The sequence below is a fragment of the Ruditapes philippinarum genome, unplaced genomic scaffold (assembly GCF_026571515.1).
Source record: "Ruditapes philippinarum isolate M1 unplaced genomic scaffold, ASM2657151v2 ctg4462_1_1_1_1, whole genome shotgun sequence".
In the NCBI taxonomy this organism is placed as follows: domain Eukaryota; kingdom Metazoa; phylum Mollusca; class Bivalvia; order Venerida; family Veneridae; genus Ruditapes; species Ruditapes philippinarum.
The window spans coordinates 27644-48216 of NW_026854063.1; the positions used below are offsets into that span (position 1 = coordinate 27644).

General features: G+C 31.5%; 1 protein-coding gene across 1 annotated transcript; it reads left to right on the forward strand.

Moving 5' to 3' along the window:
• The first annotated feature begins 1493 nt into the window (after positions 1 to 1493).
• LOC132738839 (uncharacterized) lies at positions 1494 to 18641 on the forward strand. The gene is made up of 10 exons (XM_060726441.1): positions 1494 to 1615; positions 6450 to 6635; positions 8434 to 8555; positions 10395 to 10539; positions 12570 to 12680; positions 13662 to 13835; positions 15400 to 15519; positions 16051 to 16137; positions 17075 to 17165; positions 17483 to 18641. The coding sequence occupies exons 1-10, from the start codon at positions 1561 to 1563 to the stop codon at positions 18072 to 18074; spliced, it is 1683 nt and encodes a 560-aa protein (XP_060582424.1). The 5' UTR covers positions 1494 to 1560; the 3' UTR covers positions 18075 to 18641.
• The last annotated feature ends 1932 nt before the right edge of the window (positions 18642 to 20573 follow it).

The following is a 20573-nucleotide window of genomic DNA, read 5'->3' on the forward strand; positions in this document are numbered from 1 at the left end:
AATTTGTGTGTGGCTATAAAAAGGATGTATATAATATCGGTGTAGGGAAAAACTTGTTGCCTATATTTAATCAAGCATTTGTAAATATCATGCACTTCATACACATGTCATAGAGACAGTATGGTTATAATAATTTTGCAATAAATGTACCAAATACATTGTGATTACTGGGCAGCAAGATGACAATTTGATATTAATATCAACATGATATTATAAGAGTAATATAGATGTAAATATTCAAAACGAAATAAGTTTGTTTATCTAACATGGTCGCTGTTTTTAACTACCTTAAATAGTAGAAGGACGACTGTGCGAGCAAACGTCACCTCAAAACAAAAATTAGTTGACAGATAACCAATGAAAATGTTATTGCGGTATTATATATTAACAAGACAACAGGCAATATACCGAAAAATAACAAAAACAAAAACTCGACGTGTTGTCGTCCTAGTAAGTGATTGTGTGACAATGAAATGTAAGATTACAAAGTAAGGCAAGAGAATCCTGTTTTACTTTTTTAAAATATCGCAACTTAACACTTTCAACAAAGACAAGAAGTTGGTTCATGAACATAATGAATAATTCCTTCATACTTCCAAAGGACCAGATCGGAGCGACCCAACGACAATGACTCAACCTAATTTCGTAAAAAGGGCAAATAAAAAAGTGTCGTTAAAGTCGGGAATGCCGTCATTTTATGTTGTGTGAGGCAAGCTGCCTTTCCTTCCTGCAATTCTTTTGAAAATGTAAGAGATGTTAAGATAGAAGAATACAGTTTATCTGTTCATATATACATGATTGTTCATCCCTTCAAGTTGTTTAGTACTTTAATATTTTTAATAATTTTTAAAGATATACTATGCTCATCCTTGAATACAATATTTTAATCACAGAAATTTGTTGAGATCTATAAAAGTCCTACTAAATATGTTTAACTTGAATAAAAGAATGTATAATATGGATTATGCGTTCCCTTTTACAGGTCGATTAAAGTGTGTCCTTTCTTAAAGAAACTGCCACTCTTTTAATGACACTTTATAATGTTCATATTGTGAACACCTATGTAATGTATGTAGAGTTTAAAACGTAACAAAATAATCAAATAAGTTTATTCTATATTTACAAAGATATTTGGTATCAATTAACAGAATTGTCTAACATCAAATTTGAGCATAGTATATCTTACAAAATAAACATATATTAATGGAGTAAACGCACTTATAAGAAAATTGTGTCTATATCAAATCAATCATTATTATTACAGAATGCTATTTAACCAACAGTTTATGTTATTTTTTTCTTTGTCTAAAATGAACATCAACACCCATATCATATCGGAAATATGAATATATTTTCAGTTTTCTAAATAATAATAACGAGGTGTGTGGTGTAAAGTAAAATAATTACATGTTAGTACGTCGTATTGTATTTGACAATCACACCACATAAAGGATTATATTATAAAAGTGTTCAGATTTTATTTCAGCTTTAAACTTTATAACTTCCTTGTAAATACGACAGGTAAAAGTAGTTAGTTGGTTAACAACTAACCTGCAGAAAATGTCGGATTTTACAGGTGTATTTTATATCTTCTTATGGATATCTTACACTCAAGGTAAATTACATTTTTATTTTATCGGTAAAAATATAAGCCATTTAATCATATTTATAAGCAGAGCCTGTTTTTATTATTTTCTTGAAATGCAGTAGGAAACGTTGGAAATATATGTTGTTCGTCTGCTTGTACATGTATATATGTATAAGATGAAACACACGTGACATTAATATAGCTTTAAAAAGTAAAACAAAGAAAGTTTGGAAAGTTTGAAAGGCTTAATAATAATCTGTAGAATCTTATAGCCTTAAAAAATTTAAAGCAGACACATACTACACAATCTTATCTACTTACGTTGTATATGTTCGCAAAGCATGTAATTGAGTACAATACATTCACCATTTTATTACCATGACATTTATATCTTCGTAAAGGAGACACCTGTTATGTATATTTTTTTGTTTTAATTATTATATCACTTTATAATTATAATAAGTTCACTAGGTACATATTATTTATTAACTGTATTACTTGTATATGTGTTGTAACCTTGTAAATACTAGATAATATCATAAAATACTCTAATCAGATATGATATTTTGAAGGAAATATAAGTACTTATCGTCACACTCTGAACATAGTTTAAACATATATTTTATCTGCAGTTGAGAGCGATTGAATTTTTAATTCATGTTGACAAAACCTTTTGAATGTTATGTTTAATATTCAATGTAAACTGGTATGCAATTTGCTTTTAAATAAGGCAATTATTTGCACATATTCATGTACTTATTAATTATCGAATATGCTTTATCATTCGAACTCTCGCAATCGTAATGTAAAAGAAGTTAGATTACGAAAATTCGATGGTTCAACTCTAGTTATCCGCTTGTGCCTGACCCTATTCATTGAGGTCTTCCTCAGAAATGCAAAATATTACCGTTACTGTATGGATACACTGTAAACCCCAATAAAAAAACAACGAAAAAGTTTATAATTATGTGAACAGTTAACATTACTTCTATAATTAATTAATACGTACACTAAAATGTTGCATGATTTTTATTTTCTGTTGTCTTTCGCTAGACGATGTTTTTTGCATTCCCTATTTGTTTCTTTTTTCTTTACTTTCAATTTCAACTTATTTACAACAACACTCAGTTTGTATTATATACAATAGCATGAGCAAATATAATATGCAAAAAACAAACATATAATATGTAAGTTATTACATGAGATATTGACACCTAAGATAGGTTCATTGCATCGATCATTCAATGTTATTGACATTGTTTTAGTTATAGGATAATATATTTACAAACTTAAATAATTATAATTTGACAAATAGTATACTGTAAATTTGAGCGTTTAGCTATGATTTTATCATTTTTTTATTTGAAGGTACTATTTAAGTGTGTAGAAAGCGAACACCTTTAAGAGTGTAAACTTAAATGAATTAAGTAGGGAAACATATATATTTTTATACAAAAATGAATTATTGCTACTTTTTTTTAATGATAAACATTAATATTGTGTGCATAATTTTATTATTAAATAAAACTTCTGTATACCGCCGGAATCATTGTTTCGTATCAAATTAATCGACAAATTTCTTCACGTTACTTGAACAATTTTTAAATAAATGTAATCTACATCATAATAAAGAGTTTTTTTTTATGGTAAGCATAAATATACATATACACTTAAAGCTCATTTATTACAAGGTAAATCTAATTTAAAAAAAGGTCATTCAAGTACGTATACGCTAAATTAAGATTATAATAAACTGCATATGTTCCTGCATATTTAACGTATGTTCAATGTGTATAGAAGGTAATATTTGCATTAATACCCTAGGTATTGTATCAAATGTTAAGTGTTTCAATTTTCAAAATAAAGTCAAACGTGGCAAAGCTTGATTATGTTTGTGAAAGGCATTTTAAGAAAAGAATATCCAAAAGAAATTGCAACAACGCTAAAGCCAAATATCACATTGTTGCAGTACAAATCCTGGACAAGTTGTGTTAAAATATTTTACATTGTGGAAAATAAAGTGTCAATTTAGATAGCCGAAAATACGAATAATAAAATGTATCGCCGTCGTCTTTATATATTTATATATACATCAAGTGGGGATCACGCCGATCGTTACCCAAACAAACAAGATGGATGCAGCCGAAAAGTCTTCTCTGAAATTCGTGGTGTTCTTGTGTAAAGTTACATATAATAACCCTCTCCACAATTTTCCGGGCACACAAGATTTTATTTAATGATGCTTTTTCTCGTTTTTCTTTTGAAATTCGCGTCACTTGATTCCAAGCGAGAGAATTTTCCAACAGTTTGATCGTGATAACGCACGGCTTCTTCTTTCAAATTCACTGTTTCTTTCGCATATATATTAACTGAAACCACTGACTTTAAAAAGTTGTATGTCGTCATTTAAGCATCTATGCCCGTTCTGGCTAGATTTGAATCTTAAATATTAATATTAGTGCATTTTCCGGAAATTACGTATATAGCACAAAATATCAATGATAACGTACAGCGCATTTTTCTCCTTGGTGGATTTCCATTTGTCCAATCAGCTGATAATGAATTATTTTTTTGTAGGAAATGATAGATATCTGAAAAAATGTATGTCAGATCAGAAATAAATAATTGAACAATGCTGAACCATCGGGTATAAACATCTTTCTAGGTGGTGGCAAAATAGATATTTGTTGTATCACACATGTTTAGTTTGAGAATATCTTTTGTATAAAATGCTGAATGGATAGAAACAGCCTCCACTTTAAGGAAGCATTTGTGTATTGTTGTCTTCACATTTACTTTCGTCAGTGTTGTGCAATAATTATGGTCTTATCCCCTTATCAGAAAGAAGAAACGCATTCAGCAGAGCAAAAATGTTTAAAAGGTATGGACGCTTGACATATTTTCTTTTCCAAAGAAAAGCCTAAAATCATTTCTAGGAAATTCCGATAAGTAACCTTCATATTTGAACCGCGTCAAACACAAACAAAACGAAAAAATGATTGCGACAAGCTTACATTCAGAAATATAAATCAGATATAATTAGGAAATACACAAGAAATACATTGAGAATCATATGTTTGTGCTATTCTCATCCCAATTTGAGTGAAAAGCGTTTAAACGCTTTTCAATTTTGGGCCATTTTTCACTATTATAATAATTATTCTGGAAAAACGGAGCGAACTAATGATCTGAAATTTTGCACATAAGTTATTATAAGTATAGATCTACATCAAATGGAGTAATAATCTCAAAAAAATATTTCCAGTCCCGTCATGTCAAAAATCCTCAGTGGAGTCCCTTTAAGAGATTTTTTAAATTATCACAACTTGTTATGAACGTAAGACGTGTTGGTAAGCTGTTCCATTCCTTACAACCATTAAATACATATGTTTTCTTTCCGAAAACCTTAACTCTTGGAATAGAATTACTGTAACTATATCTAAATCGAGTAGAATAAGAGTGTGCCTCATTTGCAATTTGAAAATGCTCATTTAAATAATTAGGTGCACTACTGTTGTATATCTTATGAACATGACCAAGAATAAGAGTGACTATTTTTACAAACGCAGTTTTATGAAGCACTATGAAAAAGAGTAGACGACTATGAACGGAATTCGATATACATGTAGTATCGATATGTGTTCTTCAATGAAAATTAATATCTTCTCCATTGGATGACAAATTAAGTTGGACACTAATTTAATATACATATTTGAAACTAAGGATCAAGTTAAAATTTTGGCGACACTTTATCTTAAATAATGTTCAAACCACCAAAAGTGGGATAACTGCTCTAAATTCGAGTATGATATGCAAGAAAACATATCATTCGTGATTACGTATCGGATTAAAATATCCATCCCTCGGGCAACTACACAAGGGCTGGAAATTAGCAAGCCTCGTTACAACCCAATGCGCAAGCGCCCTCGGATCGGATATTACTATCCGATACGAAAACACATAGCAGATATTATTATGCAAACACTTTGTACATGTTATATTCAGTTTCTTTCAGTTTATTCAAAACTAACTGATATAAAGAAAATACATTAAGCAGAAAAATGCGCCGTACCTTATCATTGATATTTTTGCGCCATATACGTTATGATCATTCCGGGAAATGCCCAGATATTAATATTTACAGCGGTTATTCTAGCCAAAATGGGCATGAACGCTTAGATGACAACATATTACAACTTTTTTAAAGTCAGTGGTTTCAGTTAATATACATATATGTAAACGAAACAGTGAATTTTAGTATAGAAGCCGTAATATATTTATTTAAACTATTATGGACCTGTTGAGTTAACGGGTCTACTCATATGCTCGATATAAAGAACGGATTGGCACTCTTTCCCTGCCTGTATAGCTGAAATGGCACAATATTATATAAAAAGTGTCAATAAATAAATAGGAAAACAATTGATGCAAAAGATAAAAAGCGCCGGGACGTAATACCAGAGTAAAATATTGAACTAATCTGGAGTCTGAGCGTTACAAGACTCCATTCGAAATCTAAATTATTTCAATATTCAACATTGAGCGTTAAAGCCATATAGACCCGGGACTTCGTAGAGTGTCGGTTATGTTAAGTCCGACGACATTAGAAGGCCTTATAATATCCCGCAAATTTGCAATCTGTGGATAAGCCTTTCATTTGGTTTTATCATATCATATTACACAACTAAAACTCGATACAACATAATATAATTGATATTGTCGTAGACTAAATGTACAATTTATAGCAAGATTAACATGTTTTAATTGCAATCTTTTCATAAATGGTAGCTATGTCATAAATCTCTGTACATGTCATTTGTTTTATATGTAGTATTTTAATAGAACTGCAATGTCTTTTCAGCGATGTACCTTGTTTCAGAAGACAAGTCAATGTGGAGCGGGAACAAAAAATGTCGATTCGCTGACACAATACAGTTTGACTTTTCTGGTGACAAGGTTACAGTTAATATTTCTAACATTGACGTTTGGGACAATGAAAAGATTTGGGTTGGATACTTCAGAAGATACACGACTTTTGTATATACTGGTATGAATAAACCTTATCTGATTACTGTCGTTAATAGATGTAACTCAACTCTATAGTAAATAGGAATTAACTTAAAATCCAATAAGTACCATTGATTTATATGTAAAGGTATTAGTCTTACTGATCATTATGCTACGAGGGGTGATCAAGAATTACGTAGACTAGTTCAATATCTCATTTATTTGTTTGACAAACGTACATAAACTTATATCACATGAAAGTATGTTTTATCAACAAACAACATGCAATCTTGTTTCACAATATGTTTACATAATTCGGAATAATAAACCATGAAAATGTGTCACTATCGCGGTACCGGCTCACGTCGTCAAAAAACTCTTGACGTCAGCGACGTCGCAGCGTCGTAAGTGTTTAAGGAAAGGTGTCAACTGGCACATGACATTCACTCTTTTTCAAAGTACGAGCCAGAACATGCAATGCAACGTTCGTGCCTCTTAGGCCACTTAGAGAAGAATATAGTTACAAATGTGTATCCGTGCATTTTATTGTTTATAACAAAACGTGCGAAATCATAAATTAGCGCGGATAATTTGAATTTTTATTTTCGAAACTGATTAGGTTGTAGAGTGATTAAAACAAAAAATATAAGTTAATGCACATAAAATACCTTTCGCATGTTCAATTTCTTGGTGATAATTGTGTACATGGTTCCATAGCTCATCCCAGTAACTTCTGATATCTCTCGAACGGTCACTCTTGCGTCCTCCTTGATCATATCTTCAATTGACGTCACATCTGACGGCTTGACGCTCAACCTTCTTTCACGCCATTCATCATCTTAATGTGACTTCCGCCCTTCGGAGAAACGGAACCACTAAAAAACGAGTGCTCGAGAAACAGCATTCTCTCGTCTGGTACTCTGCAGCTTTTTATATGTGTTTGTAGGCGTTTCACCTATTTCCATGCAGAACTTTATGTTGGCACGCAATTCAAGGCGTTCTTGTGATGTCATTTTTAACGTAGCTGCGTAACGGACTACTATGGTTTAAACGTTGTTTATTTTCCTTATCTAACGTCAAATGACGACAATTTTTTATGCGTCGTCATACAAACGTCCGAAAACATATTCCCGTATTTTTTGTTATTTTGATAAACAGTGTCGAAATTATAATGCATTGAATAAAGCAATAATATATAAAAATAACACCTGGGCCGGTAACGCACTAATATCGTTACAATTATGCTAGTTATTCTGCTCTAAGTAATGCATGACTGATTTACAGCTCCTTGTAAATGGCAAAGAGATAGGTCACGACAGTGATATATATAAAAATATTTTATATGGGTCCGTTTCAAAGATATTGAACCAGTCTACGTAACTCTTGATCACCCCTCGTATTATATACTATTCAGAAATTACAAGCTTAAACGTTTGACAATAATTACAATGTTTCGAGAAAGACTTTTTTAAAGGAACAAAAATATCGCATATCATATACTGACTCGTGGTGATGTATATCGCAAATAATTATCATATACCGACGCGTGTTGATAAAAGATGATGGGTTAGATATAGGTTTTATACATGCTATATAATGTTTTTATTTCGCGTACGTCTTGGCTTAATTCAAAGTTACTATTAACAAACGAAAAGTAAGTAATTAACAATTTGAACAACAAATAAGACATCAAATGTTTTATTCCTTTTTTTTCTTTTTTGTGAGGCAATGGTGTTTGTGGGACGACTGTCGATGTCTATTAAGTTTTGCTGTACTGCGTTATCATGTTATATTAGGTATTTTAAAACTAATTGTATATGAAATATATTGCTCAATAGGCTGCGTGTCTGTCAACGATATATGGGAACATAGAGGTCAAGTTCAAATAAAAAATTCGAATCCAGGAAAATGTTTTTCTGCATGTAGAAACAATCGTTACATAGGCATTACCGGAGAAAAGGTAATTTCTACGTTTATTCATTTGAAAAAGAAGCATAAGGAAATTCATCCAGTTATATTTTTATGTAAGATTGTAAGTTTCTCAAATAATATGCTTTATGGTAGTCCATTCTTACGACATAAAGCTAAATTTTACGAGAATTTGTCCTTAATAATGAAAACCCACCAGACAGAACTTCATAGTGATATACCAAATAAAACTAAACCGAGGAAGTTCTAAATCGTTGGACTTCATTAATAATTGATGCTTTCATAACCTCTGATCCCCTTTCAAAACTCCATTTTTTTTAGTTCCGCTAATAGTTTTCTCGTTTAGGGCATTGTTTTACCTGAGGACCATGTGCAGTTTTTCATGGAATGGCACTTACGTATACGTGTTACATTGAAGGTTCCATGAAAACCGCCATATGAACACATCTGTGGATGTTTCAAAATTCAAAATTGTACCAGTTCAAGTTAAATTCTGCTTTAGCCGGTTCTAGGGGGACGTGGACGGTAGTCTGCACTTGACAGCACCGTCCATGAACAGGCTCAATAAAACCGACCCTCTAACATTTTCAATTTTGCCGTATTGGGCTTTCTTTAGAGATTCTAATTTTCTCTGTTTTTTACACACACATTGTAGCAAGCAAAACCAAAATGAAAAGCATGTTGAGAAGATATAGATGAATAAAGCTAAATTGAGGCATACTTTCAATTTTAATATTTTTCGTTTAAAATTGTTCGTCACATCGTAGATGTGTTTCATGTAGTGCCAATATTAGAACATTTAGCAATTTCTGTTATGGAAAATGCAAATGCTTAAAGACTTTTCGGGAGTTTTTATAAAGACGTAAAGCTAAAATGAAAACAGTTCAATAATTTTTTTTTTATACTTGGCATGTTGTCAGGATATAATACGCAAACCTGGGAATGGGAATGGAACACATTATTCGACTTAGCATTATGCCAAGTTCTTTACATAGCTAAAAAGCTTAAGAAGTCATCAACAACACGTACTTCCACCATCTCCAAGCTTTCAAACTCAAAATTCGGCCACAAATTTATACTACAATACATGTACACGCATCTCAAGATTGAAACAAAATGCCAGCAAAACCTTAGGATTCATCAAACTGGATATAAATACAAAAAAGTTAAATAACTAGCTTATAAAGACTTTAAGTCCCTTTATTCAAACTGAAAAAAATGGAACAGAAATAATTGACGGAATTGATATCATAATGTATTCTGATCAACAATATGAAGAAAAATATAATCCAGAATTAAATCAAGACGTATGTATAAGTTACCTTCCCTTGAAGTGACCTTAGAGATGAAAATAATTCAAGGGCAGATATCGATGACTCTAAAGATCGGTGAAACTAATCTTTTTCGATTTAAATATTTCTTTCATCATAGAGTAACAACAAACCAAGTATATATGAATCTATATGAAAACTCCTGAAACGTTTTAAGCTGTACAGGGCAACCTAAAAAAACAACAAAGCGACAACAGTTCTTTTTTCTTTCAAAAAAGTAAGACTTTGCAATAAGTATAACCTTGTAATCACAACATCTCCCAACCAAATGTTTTTCTCCCAAAGTGTGTTGCTGTGTAGAGGCTGTTCGTAGAGACAACAACAATTTTTATAATATTAACAAACTATTTTGCAAAATACAAATTTGAAAACTTTTGAATCAATCTACTTAGGAAAGAAGTCTTATGCGATACCACAACTGTATTTAGAACGAACAACCTAAATGTTAAACACGCGTTAGTTGAAACAAAGGGCCAGTTTACTCATATTGGATATTATTGTTTTTTCGGACATTTTTCATTTTTGTTTCATTATTTCAGTGTTATTGCCTTGGTGACGGTTTAACAAACTCTACATTTGATTTACACGTTTATTGTGAATCAAGCTGTACATCCCCCAAAGTTGCATGTGGCGGAAACCATAGTGGTGACATATATTTGTCAGTATATCGAACCAGTCTCAATGGTAAGAATTAATGTTCTTTGCTATTTACGAAACGTCGAAAGTGTCCTTTATTTCACAACAATGCATTCGCTCGCCGTTCTTATTTCTTTTCTGTATCATGTGCATGAACGTAGTTGCTATATGTACGCTTCGTTCGTTCTAACATCCGAGACACCGGAATTATTTTTTTATAATTTATACAATAGAGATCAAAAAGAATTGTACCGAATGTAAATCCACGTTTTCATATTTTGTCTTCTCATAATATTTTTGCAAAAGCTGAATTTATCGTCAGTGCTTCAGCAGATTGAAATATCTTACAGCTAACACTGATTTCTTTTCCTTTCATCGCATTTACCTGTAAGAATTGATATGTATATCTTGATGATTTGGAGTGTTTTATGGTACAATACTTCACGTTATGTCTTACAAATGTTTGTAAGTAATCACTCGGGTATCAGTGATGATATTACTACTTATCTAAACTCAATACCGTGCTATATTATAATAGTACCTCAACACACCCAAGCTCAACACGTATGATCTTTATTAAAAACCAGGCACTGCCTATTAAGTTGTAATGGTTTCTCATATATTCAACACAGCGACGCTCCTCTCAGAGTCCAAATGGCCAGAAAGAGCCTTTATATATTTATAATTTTTAATTTATGCCAAAGGTATGCAGAATAATAATAAAAATTAATAGAAATAAAAAATACGAGACCATCGAATAAATATCAATTTAAGAAACAAACCAAGTCATGGAAAAGCGTTTTGTTGAGCACGAACTTTAACAAGTATTGCCTAGTATTGGTTGGTTCCAGGGACGGATTCGTGTGTATTTATAAGCACATGAATATAGCATCGAACAAAATCGAAAGCTTATTAGTTGTGAAACTTATTAAATTTCAAGTTTTGAACAATTCTACATTAAAAGTATGACACCATTGTAATTGATTTTAGTTCAACACAATAACACTTTTTCAAGATATCAAAACATATTGAACACTTGAAACAGTTTAAACTGGCTTAAATGGGACGTCAACAAAACATGAACATTTTCAAAAACTCATTCAAGTACTAACAACCAGCCAAACTTTACGGATGGAGTTTCAAAAATTTGAGGGTGGGTACAAAGTTTGTGTGGGTTTTTCAAATTCTAAATGGGACACATACGTGTATAAATAGTTGAGAAGCACTGATTAAAATGAAATTACAACCATGTTTATGTCAAACAATTATATATTTTTTGCAACACTTAGTCACCTAGTTACCCACAATTTAAAAATTGGGCTTTGCTGACATAAATTGCAACGATGTGCGAAAAATACTGTGAGTATTCATTTTGAATACATACATCATGATAGTGGTCTCATTTTAAAATTGAACTTCAATAGACACGGAAACAATTGCTTACTGACAATTTGTTTTCTTATTCAAATGGACATTCAAGCTCTAAAATAAAATACTGCGTAAAACTTGGACGGTTACTTGCACTTTCCAGTACCGTCCATGAACAGGCTCAATCAAACCGAGCCTGCAACAATTTCAATTTTGTTGTGTGGGTTCTGTTTTTGTCAATTTTAAAGTTTACAGTATAATTATTGTCTCTCATTGAACAACTAATCAGAGTGACTGTAATGGCTATTGCATAGGAAATTGACCTAAAAGTACACGAAAAAAATCTATGCTTATCGAATAAACTTAATAACGATGAATTTGTCTTATTTCAGTAATATTCAAACTGTCGAATACATACCAATACAATTTGGACATATACTTATATTAATATTAAGAAATCCGTAGCTCATATATTCTTTCTGTCATTTGTATTATTATATGACGCAAAACAATTGATTTTCACTTTTAAAACAGGATCAAATCATTTTGTTTTTACTATTAACCTTTTAACTACAAAATTGTTCAAAATCCACAAAAAGTCTTTTTTACAAATTTTAATATATTTTCTAGATAAAGCAAGATATGTGAATAGTAACTCTACGTATTAATCATGAAGCGTTGATAACGAATAACGCTTTCTTTTGTTTCAGATTCTTTCATTAACGATAAAAATTGTTTATCATTTGATCCAAAAGGTAGGACATATATTTGGAAGAAATGCGCCGGGAAATCTTCCAGTTTCTTAGAAATGTGTGCCACAGGTATGTGCATATTGAAGCATGAATTCTGTCAAAATTTCCTTTAAACGGTTAGACTATTTTATCTCATTGACATAATTAAGATTAAAGAATACCATATTGTAAATACATAGATGCATATGAGTGTTGTTTGTATTTGTTTTTATGTTTGCTTATGTGGTTCTTAAATCATTCTGATATTAAAATTCAATTTTGCCATTTGGGTGCCTGTAATGTTCTTATTTAAGACATGTTATTTATGATTCATACATGCTTCCGGAGAAAGTCTAGTTTGACTTACTGTAAAAGGTACAGGGAAGAACTGAATAAATAAAAAACATTGTGTATTTCAAAGTTTACGAACTTGTGATTTACATGTGACTAGACATAGTCATAATAATTGATGAATCTATATAACATTTTAGGGAAGCTAACATTTTGTATCTACATTTAGTACTAACTCTGCATTCAGATTGATTAAATATTTCAAACTGTTTTAGCAATCATTTAAATGATTTTGAAATTATATGGAAAAAGTGCTTGATATAGAACAAAAATAGAATCTTTGAGAACCTTGGAGACTCATATGCCTTTTTATGGAATGTCGTAAATGTGCAACATAGAAGGTTCTAATTTCAAAACAATTTTACCATTTCATAACAAATGTTGAATCCTGCTCAAACCGGAACTAGTAGGCGTGGGCGGTAGCTTGCACTTATCAATGCATTAAGGGATGCCTTATTCTACATCCACGCAATTGTGTTGACTTGGCTAGATATTTTGTCAAAGTGTTTTTACTTTGTATATATATCCTGATATGCTCGTGTTTAGTGATTTAAAATGACGAATTCAAAATTGAACTGGCTTTCAATAACATGTGTTTTTTTAATAACTGTGCATGAGATCTTTTATACTTATTTGACAATAAGTAAAATTAATAAACGTTAAAAATAAGAACGTAGGTCAATAAGGAAATGTTCCTTTTAATATGTTTTTACATTTCAGAAAATCACGTGTTTGTGAACACCTCATCATACCAGAATTGGTTGAGCACAGTTAATAAATGTTTCAAAAACAGTAGCAGACCAACCGATTATTCTAATTCAAATCTTTTGAAAGTGGACTCAGGATCTGAATTCTGGACCGGAATCATAAGTAGCAAAGTTATTTACACAACAGGTATAAAACTTCCTTAAGAAAGAGTACTCAAAATATTGTTCTTGAAATGACAATGAAGCTAACGAAAGTATGTATTAAGACGAGTTTTAACCATAACAAAATAGAATAAGGTATTTATTTTTGAGTTTCATCATCGTTATTTGAATTCTTTATATTTCAAACATTTCTGCAAAAACTTCTATGCGGTAAAAAAACATGTTTAACTTAATATGACACTGTACTACAATAGAGTTATATTTTGGTCTTTATTTATTTAATCCAGCTAAACAGTTAAATCGGCTATGAATAATTAAAAGCAAAGCTATCGTTATACCGTATGCCTATATTTTTCATAGAGCATTTTCAATTCTCCTTATTATTCCTATTAATTAAAATGATTTATATAATTCAATGACATTTTGTATTATGACTAAGATCCTAAATGAAACGCATCAGCAAAAGGTAAAAATGGGCACATTGAATATTTTTTTATTTAAAACCAAAACACACATTGTGAAAATTGTGCAGCTCGACTAGGACTCGAGCATTCAAGTAGCGTTGCATGTTTTTTATATTTAAGATATTAAACGATATTCTTACGGGCAAAATCACATAACAATTTTGAAATTCTGTCGCTTACTCTGCAAATGATTATATCAAGTTTACGTGGTCAGCTGATATTCACTTTTCGCGTCAGAATGTTGAACGTCTTTTTGTAATAGACATAAAACTATAAACGTTTAAGAAAATAAATTAAAATCAATGTTGCAAGAAACACACATTTATTATTGACGACGAAGAGAATCATTGACAAGTGAACAAAGAAAATAACTTAATCACGTGTTTTGGGCCACCGGTTTAACGGTCGTCCGGTTTTAGTTGACCTAACCAATATAAGGCGTTTCTTCAGTTTTACTGGTGAAAAATATCAGGCGCCGCTTCGCGCATTTCTTCAAACACGAGCAAGCTATTTAGTATTGTCACCGAACTTCATTTAGACACCTGGATAGCTTTCTAACATGAAGCTACCAGAATCCTCGACAGGCTTCGAGCCCATAATATGGGATGCGAGAGGTTTAGAAATCGGTGAACCAAACGACTCGACCACAGAGACCCATCACCTAAGTTGCCTGACAGTTTAGACATTTCACGCTGTTTATTAATTGAAAATGGTGGATATAAATAGGAACTTCCTTGGTCCACGCGTGTTATTTGGTGTTCATGCCAAGTAAATTATAACATTGTAAGGAATTATGTGACTATGTGATTATAATTTTTGACTATTTAGATATTATACACTTTTTTTCTTTTGGATGAGCATAATGTAACTCTGAGTTAAGCATGTTATTTTCTTTATGTGACTAAACCAGTTGATTATGAATCAAAGTAAAACGAACCATTTCAAATAAGAAATACTTCTGACTTCAAAGTCATATCCTGTTTGAAATGTACTTGGGGTAGATTAAAATGATGTTTTGTCAATGAAAAATAGAAAATAAAAAGCTCGTCTGTCTCAAATACAGTTTATTAATAATCGATACTGTCTCTCATATATTATTTTTAATGAAGTCAATAACTTTTATAGATGAACATATACCACAAACAGGCGAAATTGAGTTTGGGTACTTGAAGCGAACTGACGGAAACATATATCAGCTAAAATTTAAAAAGGATGACAGTGACGAAAGATATCTTTGCAGTACCGGTAAGTCAAAGAAATGATTTGAGCACTTATGTGTAAACGTAAATTTTGCATATATTCGATGAATTTTTTTTTAATATTTGTCTATGTGTGTTTCTGTATAGGGAGCATAATAAAAATGTGCATCAAGTTACACTAATTTAATACCTATTTGTCATTTGTGTATTAAAAATGTAAGGTGAGCTTATACATTCAAAATTTTAAAAAGTTTGTATGTCTCATTATATTTCACATCAAAAAAGCTAAACTATCTTGCATACATTTACACACATACATTTCATTCCATCTAATATACTTATAAAATAAAATTGAATTAAATTGCGATACAATATTTTAATTGTTTACATTTCTTTTCTTTTTTTTATTATATATGCTACGATATACTTGTACTCGAATGAATGTCGCTGTTTTTATAATGATTACACTTTATAAGGCTTATATAACTTTTCAAAATATGTTTTGCAAATAGTTGATACGCCAACATCTATGTAAAATTCATAAAAAATGATTAATATTATCTTTAAATAATTTTAGAGCAAACTACAGATAAAACGACTGGAAATGTATTGATAAATAGCAAATTAACTACAAAAGCACAACAAGTTATGGCAGAACAGAAAGGTAATAACGTTACTATATACTAGTACATCAAACCATTATTATAAAAGATTTAAGTAATAGAAAGAGCATCGAAACACGAGGCTATCTGATTTGTACGAGGGGGCGTAGCCCCCCCCCCCCCAGTATAAATCAGATTGCCGAGTGTTTTGACGTTCTTTCTCTTTTGTTTCATAGTCAAAAATAAAAAAACGTGTCTTTATGTCACAATATGAAACCCAAGAAAATGGTAACCAATTAACGAGCATCGGAATATGATATTTCTGTCGCTTTCCCTTTCTCTGTCGTCACAATATGTAAACCCCAGCAAAAATGAGCCAATCAATGGACAGGGTAACTAATACCTGCACTCTAGTTAACGCAATGTGCATGTATATGTATACGATTTAAGTCTGACACATTTTCAACAGAAAAGTCCCCAAACTATGATACAAGCCACAAATGGAACACTCAATACAATGGGATAAATTTTAAACGACTGAAAATGTATTGATAAATAGCAAATTAACTACAAAAGCACAACAAGTTATGACAAAACAGAAAGGTAATAACGTTACTATATAAATACGGTCCTTTTACCGAAAAGTAGCATCAAACCATTATAATAAAAGATTTAAGCCAAAAATGGAACACTCAATACAATGGGATAACTTTTTCAATAAGGTATGATTAGTGGATAAAAAGGTCCACACCGTTATCTTATTATATTTCCTTACTTAAATCCATCCTAAAGACTCATAGATTAATATCATACATCTCTTTTCAATATTATTCTTTCCTCGTTTAAAATCATTTCTATCCTTTTTCAAAACAAAAGATTCAATGCAAGCAGTGTTTACATGAAAATTATTTTGATAATTTGACATATTTATATGATATAGAGAGGTACGGAGTATCAAATAATACATCTTTTTAGAACTTTCAATTTACGTCTCTTCAGGATCGACTACAGGTGTCCCTGTTGGGATCTCAGTGGCTGTTGTTTTTGTTATTGCTGCAGTTATTATAGTCATTGTTGTTTTGAAACGACGGTAAGGCTTCATCTTTTATGTCAACTTTAAACTGTTTTATATGTCATTATACTTTAATTTTAAATGTCAGTTTAACTTAGCAAATGAGATAATAAAGACATCTTTAAACCTCGAATTTTTAGGTGCGCTTGAACATATCTTGCTTTAATCAAAAATTGAAACGTTTTAGAAAAGATCATTCTAAGATTGTTACATAATGTTTGTGTTTTTTAATATTTTTCTTTAGTATTTTAATACAATATTAGGCTATTTTTGTTTTACTGTTTGGGACATAATATTACGATTAAAATCAAATCATTGCATTTTTACATTTTCAGAGGTCTGATTCCAAACATGTGTTACAGAGAAGCTGCTCCAAGTAAATCTATAAAATACACCACTGATATAGCCGTAGTCAGCAACAATAATTACGAAGAAGTCAAAGATTCTCCGTATGACAAGAGTAAGGGAACTGCAACACAGATTGGCATGGACAACTCTGTTGATTCTCCTGAAGACAGTGGACACTATGCACATACCTACTTTGTACTAGAGGATAATGCAAATCACTCTAAACCAAAAAATAGCATCGCAGTTTCAAGCAAACATTTTAAAGGAAAAGACGAAGGCAATGTGTACAACACATTGAACTCAGATATAAAGAACAAAAACAACGTTGACAACACTTACGACACAAGCGAGACAGCGGTCAGAAAATTGAAAACTCAGCTTAGTAAAGAGTTTGATGGACAAAAGGAAATTGTGTTTAACGACAGGGATGAAGATACTTACAACCATATTAACGGAAAACCTTACAACAAGAACAACACTGATAATGTCTATGGTGTCAATGGAAATGATTATGGAGATATTCAAAAACGTTCCGAAAAAGGGACTGACTCAGAAGATACGTACAATCGTATAAACTAAACTCAGTTTCAGACCAACGAAAACGTTTGATTAATTTGAATTCTCACCACTAATAAGTTACTTTTGACCGTGCTTGATCGAAAAATATAAAATATATGTTCTAGTCGTTGAATGATTCAATACTCGGGTCCCCTCAAATCGTCCCCGACGGATACAATATGATCACAACCATTATCTTTACAAAATGTATAGAAAGAACAACAGAACAATTTAGTTATGAAATAACGTTTGATGTGTTGCAAGCGACTTGGTTAAAGCTGAACTCAAAGAACGGGATAAAGCATGAAATGAATATAAAGAGTACGTGTTCCAAATGATCAAATATGTTTTAATCAACAAACTGGTTGTAAATATCATAAACCTAAACACTAAGAAACGAATAATCGTTCCTCCAAACTATCTTTTACATAGCCATCCTTAGCTTTTTCACTTTACCAACGACCATGTCGTTTGCACATTCTATCCTTAACGCCTTTATTAGCGGCAGCGGTTCCACCGCCTGACCTTAACGAATGTAAACAATATTTGTTAATATCTGTTACAAATGGAATTAAATATCGCAAAGTACTATACGACATTGCTCTGTTAACATTCCTACACTTATAACCATTTTTACTAGCGCTCAGATTACAAAAAAATGAACATGAAGAATCCATAGAAATTTCCAGATACTTTTCTATATTACTAACTGGACATAATTTCATGCCTGTTCTTGCTATTATAACCCAAGATCCATCTCTAAACTGGTCTGTTTTGCTCGACTCAATAAAAATTTTCATATGTGTAATTGAAAAATATAGATCACATCTTTTTATACTTAACAGTTCAGAACTTCTTAAAATCCAGAAAATGAAGTAGAAAAGCACAAATAGTTCTCTGTGACTTAAGATTTGTATCACCATATAAGTTATCAAAAAAAAGAAGAAAGTAATTCTACGGTAAATACGCTTTGCTGATTGTAAAACATTTTTACCATACTAGAGTCAGTAGGTGAATCTAAACCATTTATCTCGTGAATCCATTTTATTGAATAAAATGCTGTCTTTATAGGCTTTAGAGTGAAAGAACTTATTAAAGAAGTCAAATATATGGCTAACGGTAACTCACTGGCGGGCAAAATGTCCCCATTACCCCGATCATTTAACATGGCCCACTTAATCCATCTATTAAACGCACTATTATAATTTTTGCACGTGCTCAAGGCTCTAGAATGTTGAAGTATCCGTGGCAATAGGGTCACCCTTATACACCAGCTTAACCGGAAGCTCGTCTATATCTTTTTATGACACTGAAAAAATAATCGTAAAGAAATATTTTAAATTAAATATTCTAATCAAAATAGATGAAGCATGAATATAGAAATCAATGTTTACATGTATAAATCGATATGAATGTATATTTTACCAATAGAACATTATTTAATATAGAAATTAAAGTTTATAACATAATGAAATAAAAACTCCAGATATAAGGAATTGTTATAAACATAGAATATGATTCATTGTACAATACTTAATCGTACATAACTGCAGTGCTGCAGTAATCTACATAAAAACTACATGTTCATTGAGGCAAAACTCGTGTTAATTGACTACTATCATGGCTGCAAAGCCTATATACAAAATGTAATACATAACTAATATCATGATTGTAGAACCTTATGTACCATTTGATAATTATCATGATTGATAAGTCGAACTATTATTCCGAGTACAAAACGTCAAAAATAATATAAATGTCAATAGCTATACTCTGCAAAGCGCGAGCCATGCCTAACTATTAACTTTGTTGCAAAATATAGCTGCAAAGCCTAACTACTATCATGGCTTCAAAGCCTTGCTATTATCATGGCTAAAAAGCCTTACTATTATCATGGCAGCAAAGCCTTACTATTATCATGGCTGCAAAGCCTTACTATTATCAAGGCTGCAAAGCTATACTATTGTGGCTGCAAATCCTTGCTATTATCATGGCTGCAAAACCTAGCTATTATAGCTTCAAAACAATTCGATACAAAATTATTAAAAAAATAATTATAACAAACAAATAAAATCTGTCTAGCTTGGTATATCTCTATAGATTTATTTAAATGATATTCTTATAGCAAGCATATTGAAATGCAAATTCTGATTTCCAAAAATTCTCTTGCCATTTTTACAACATGTATAACATTCTTTTTCCGTGGGCAACAATATCCAGTCAACCACGTTCTTAACGAATTTCCCATTTGGGCACAGAATAGGCCAAACTCTAGCTGAAACCCAATGGGGAATAATAACAACACCTTGAACATTATCTATGTACATTTTTTAAGAACCTCCGATACTATGGATATCGGTGGAACAAAAAGCCCTAACTTCCCTGACCAGTCTTCAGTAAATGCATCTACACCACTAGAATTAACATTCCAAAATCTGGAATAAAATACTGGCAATTTTGCATTATTATCCGAAGCAAACCAGTCTACGTCTAAATTGCCCCAATTTCTCTGCACCGCGT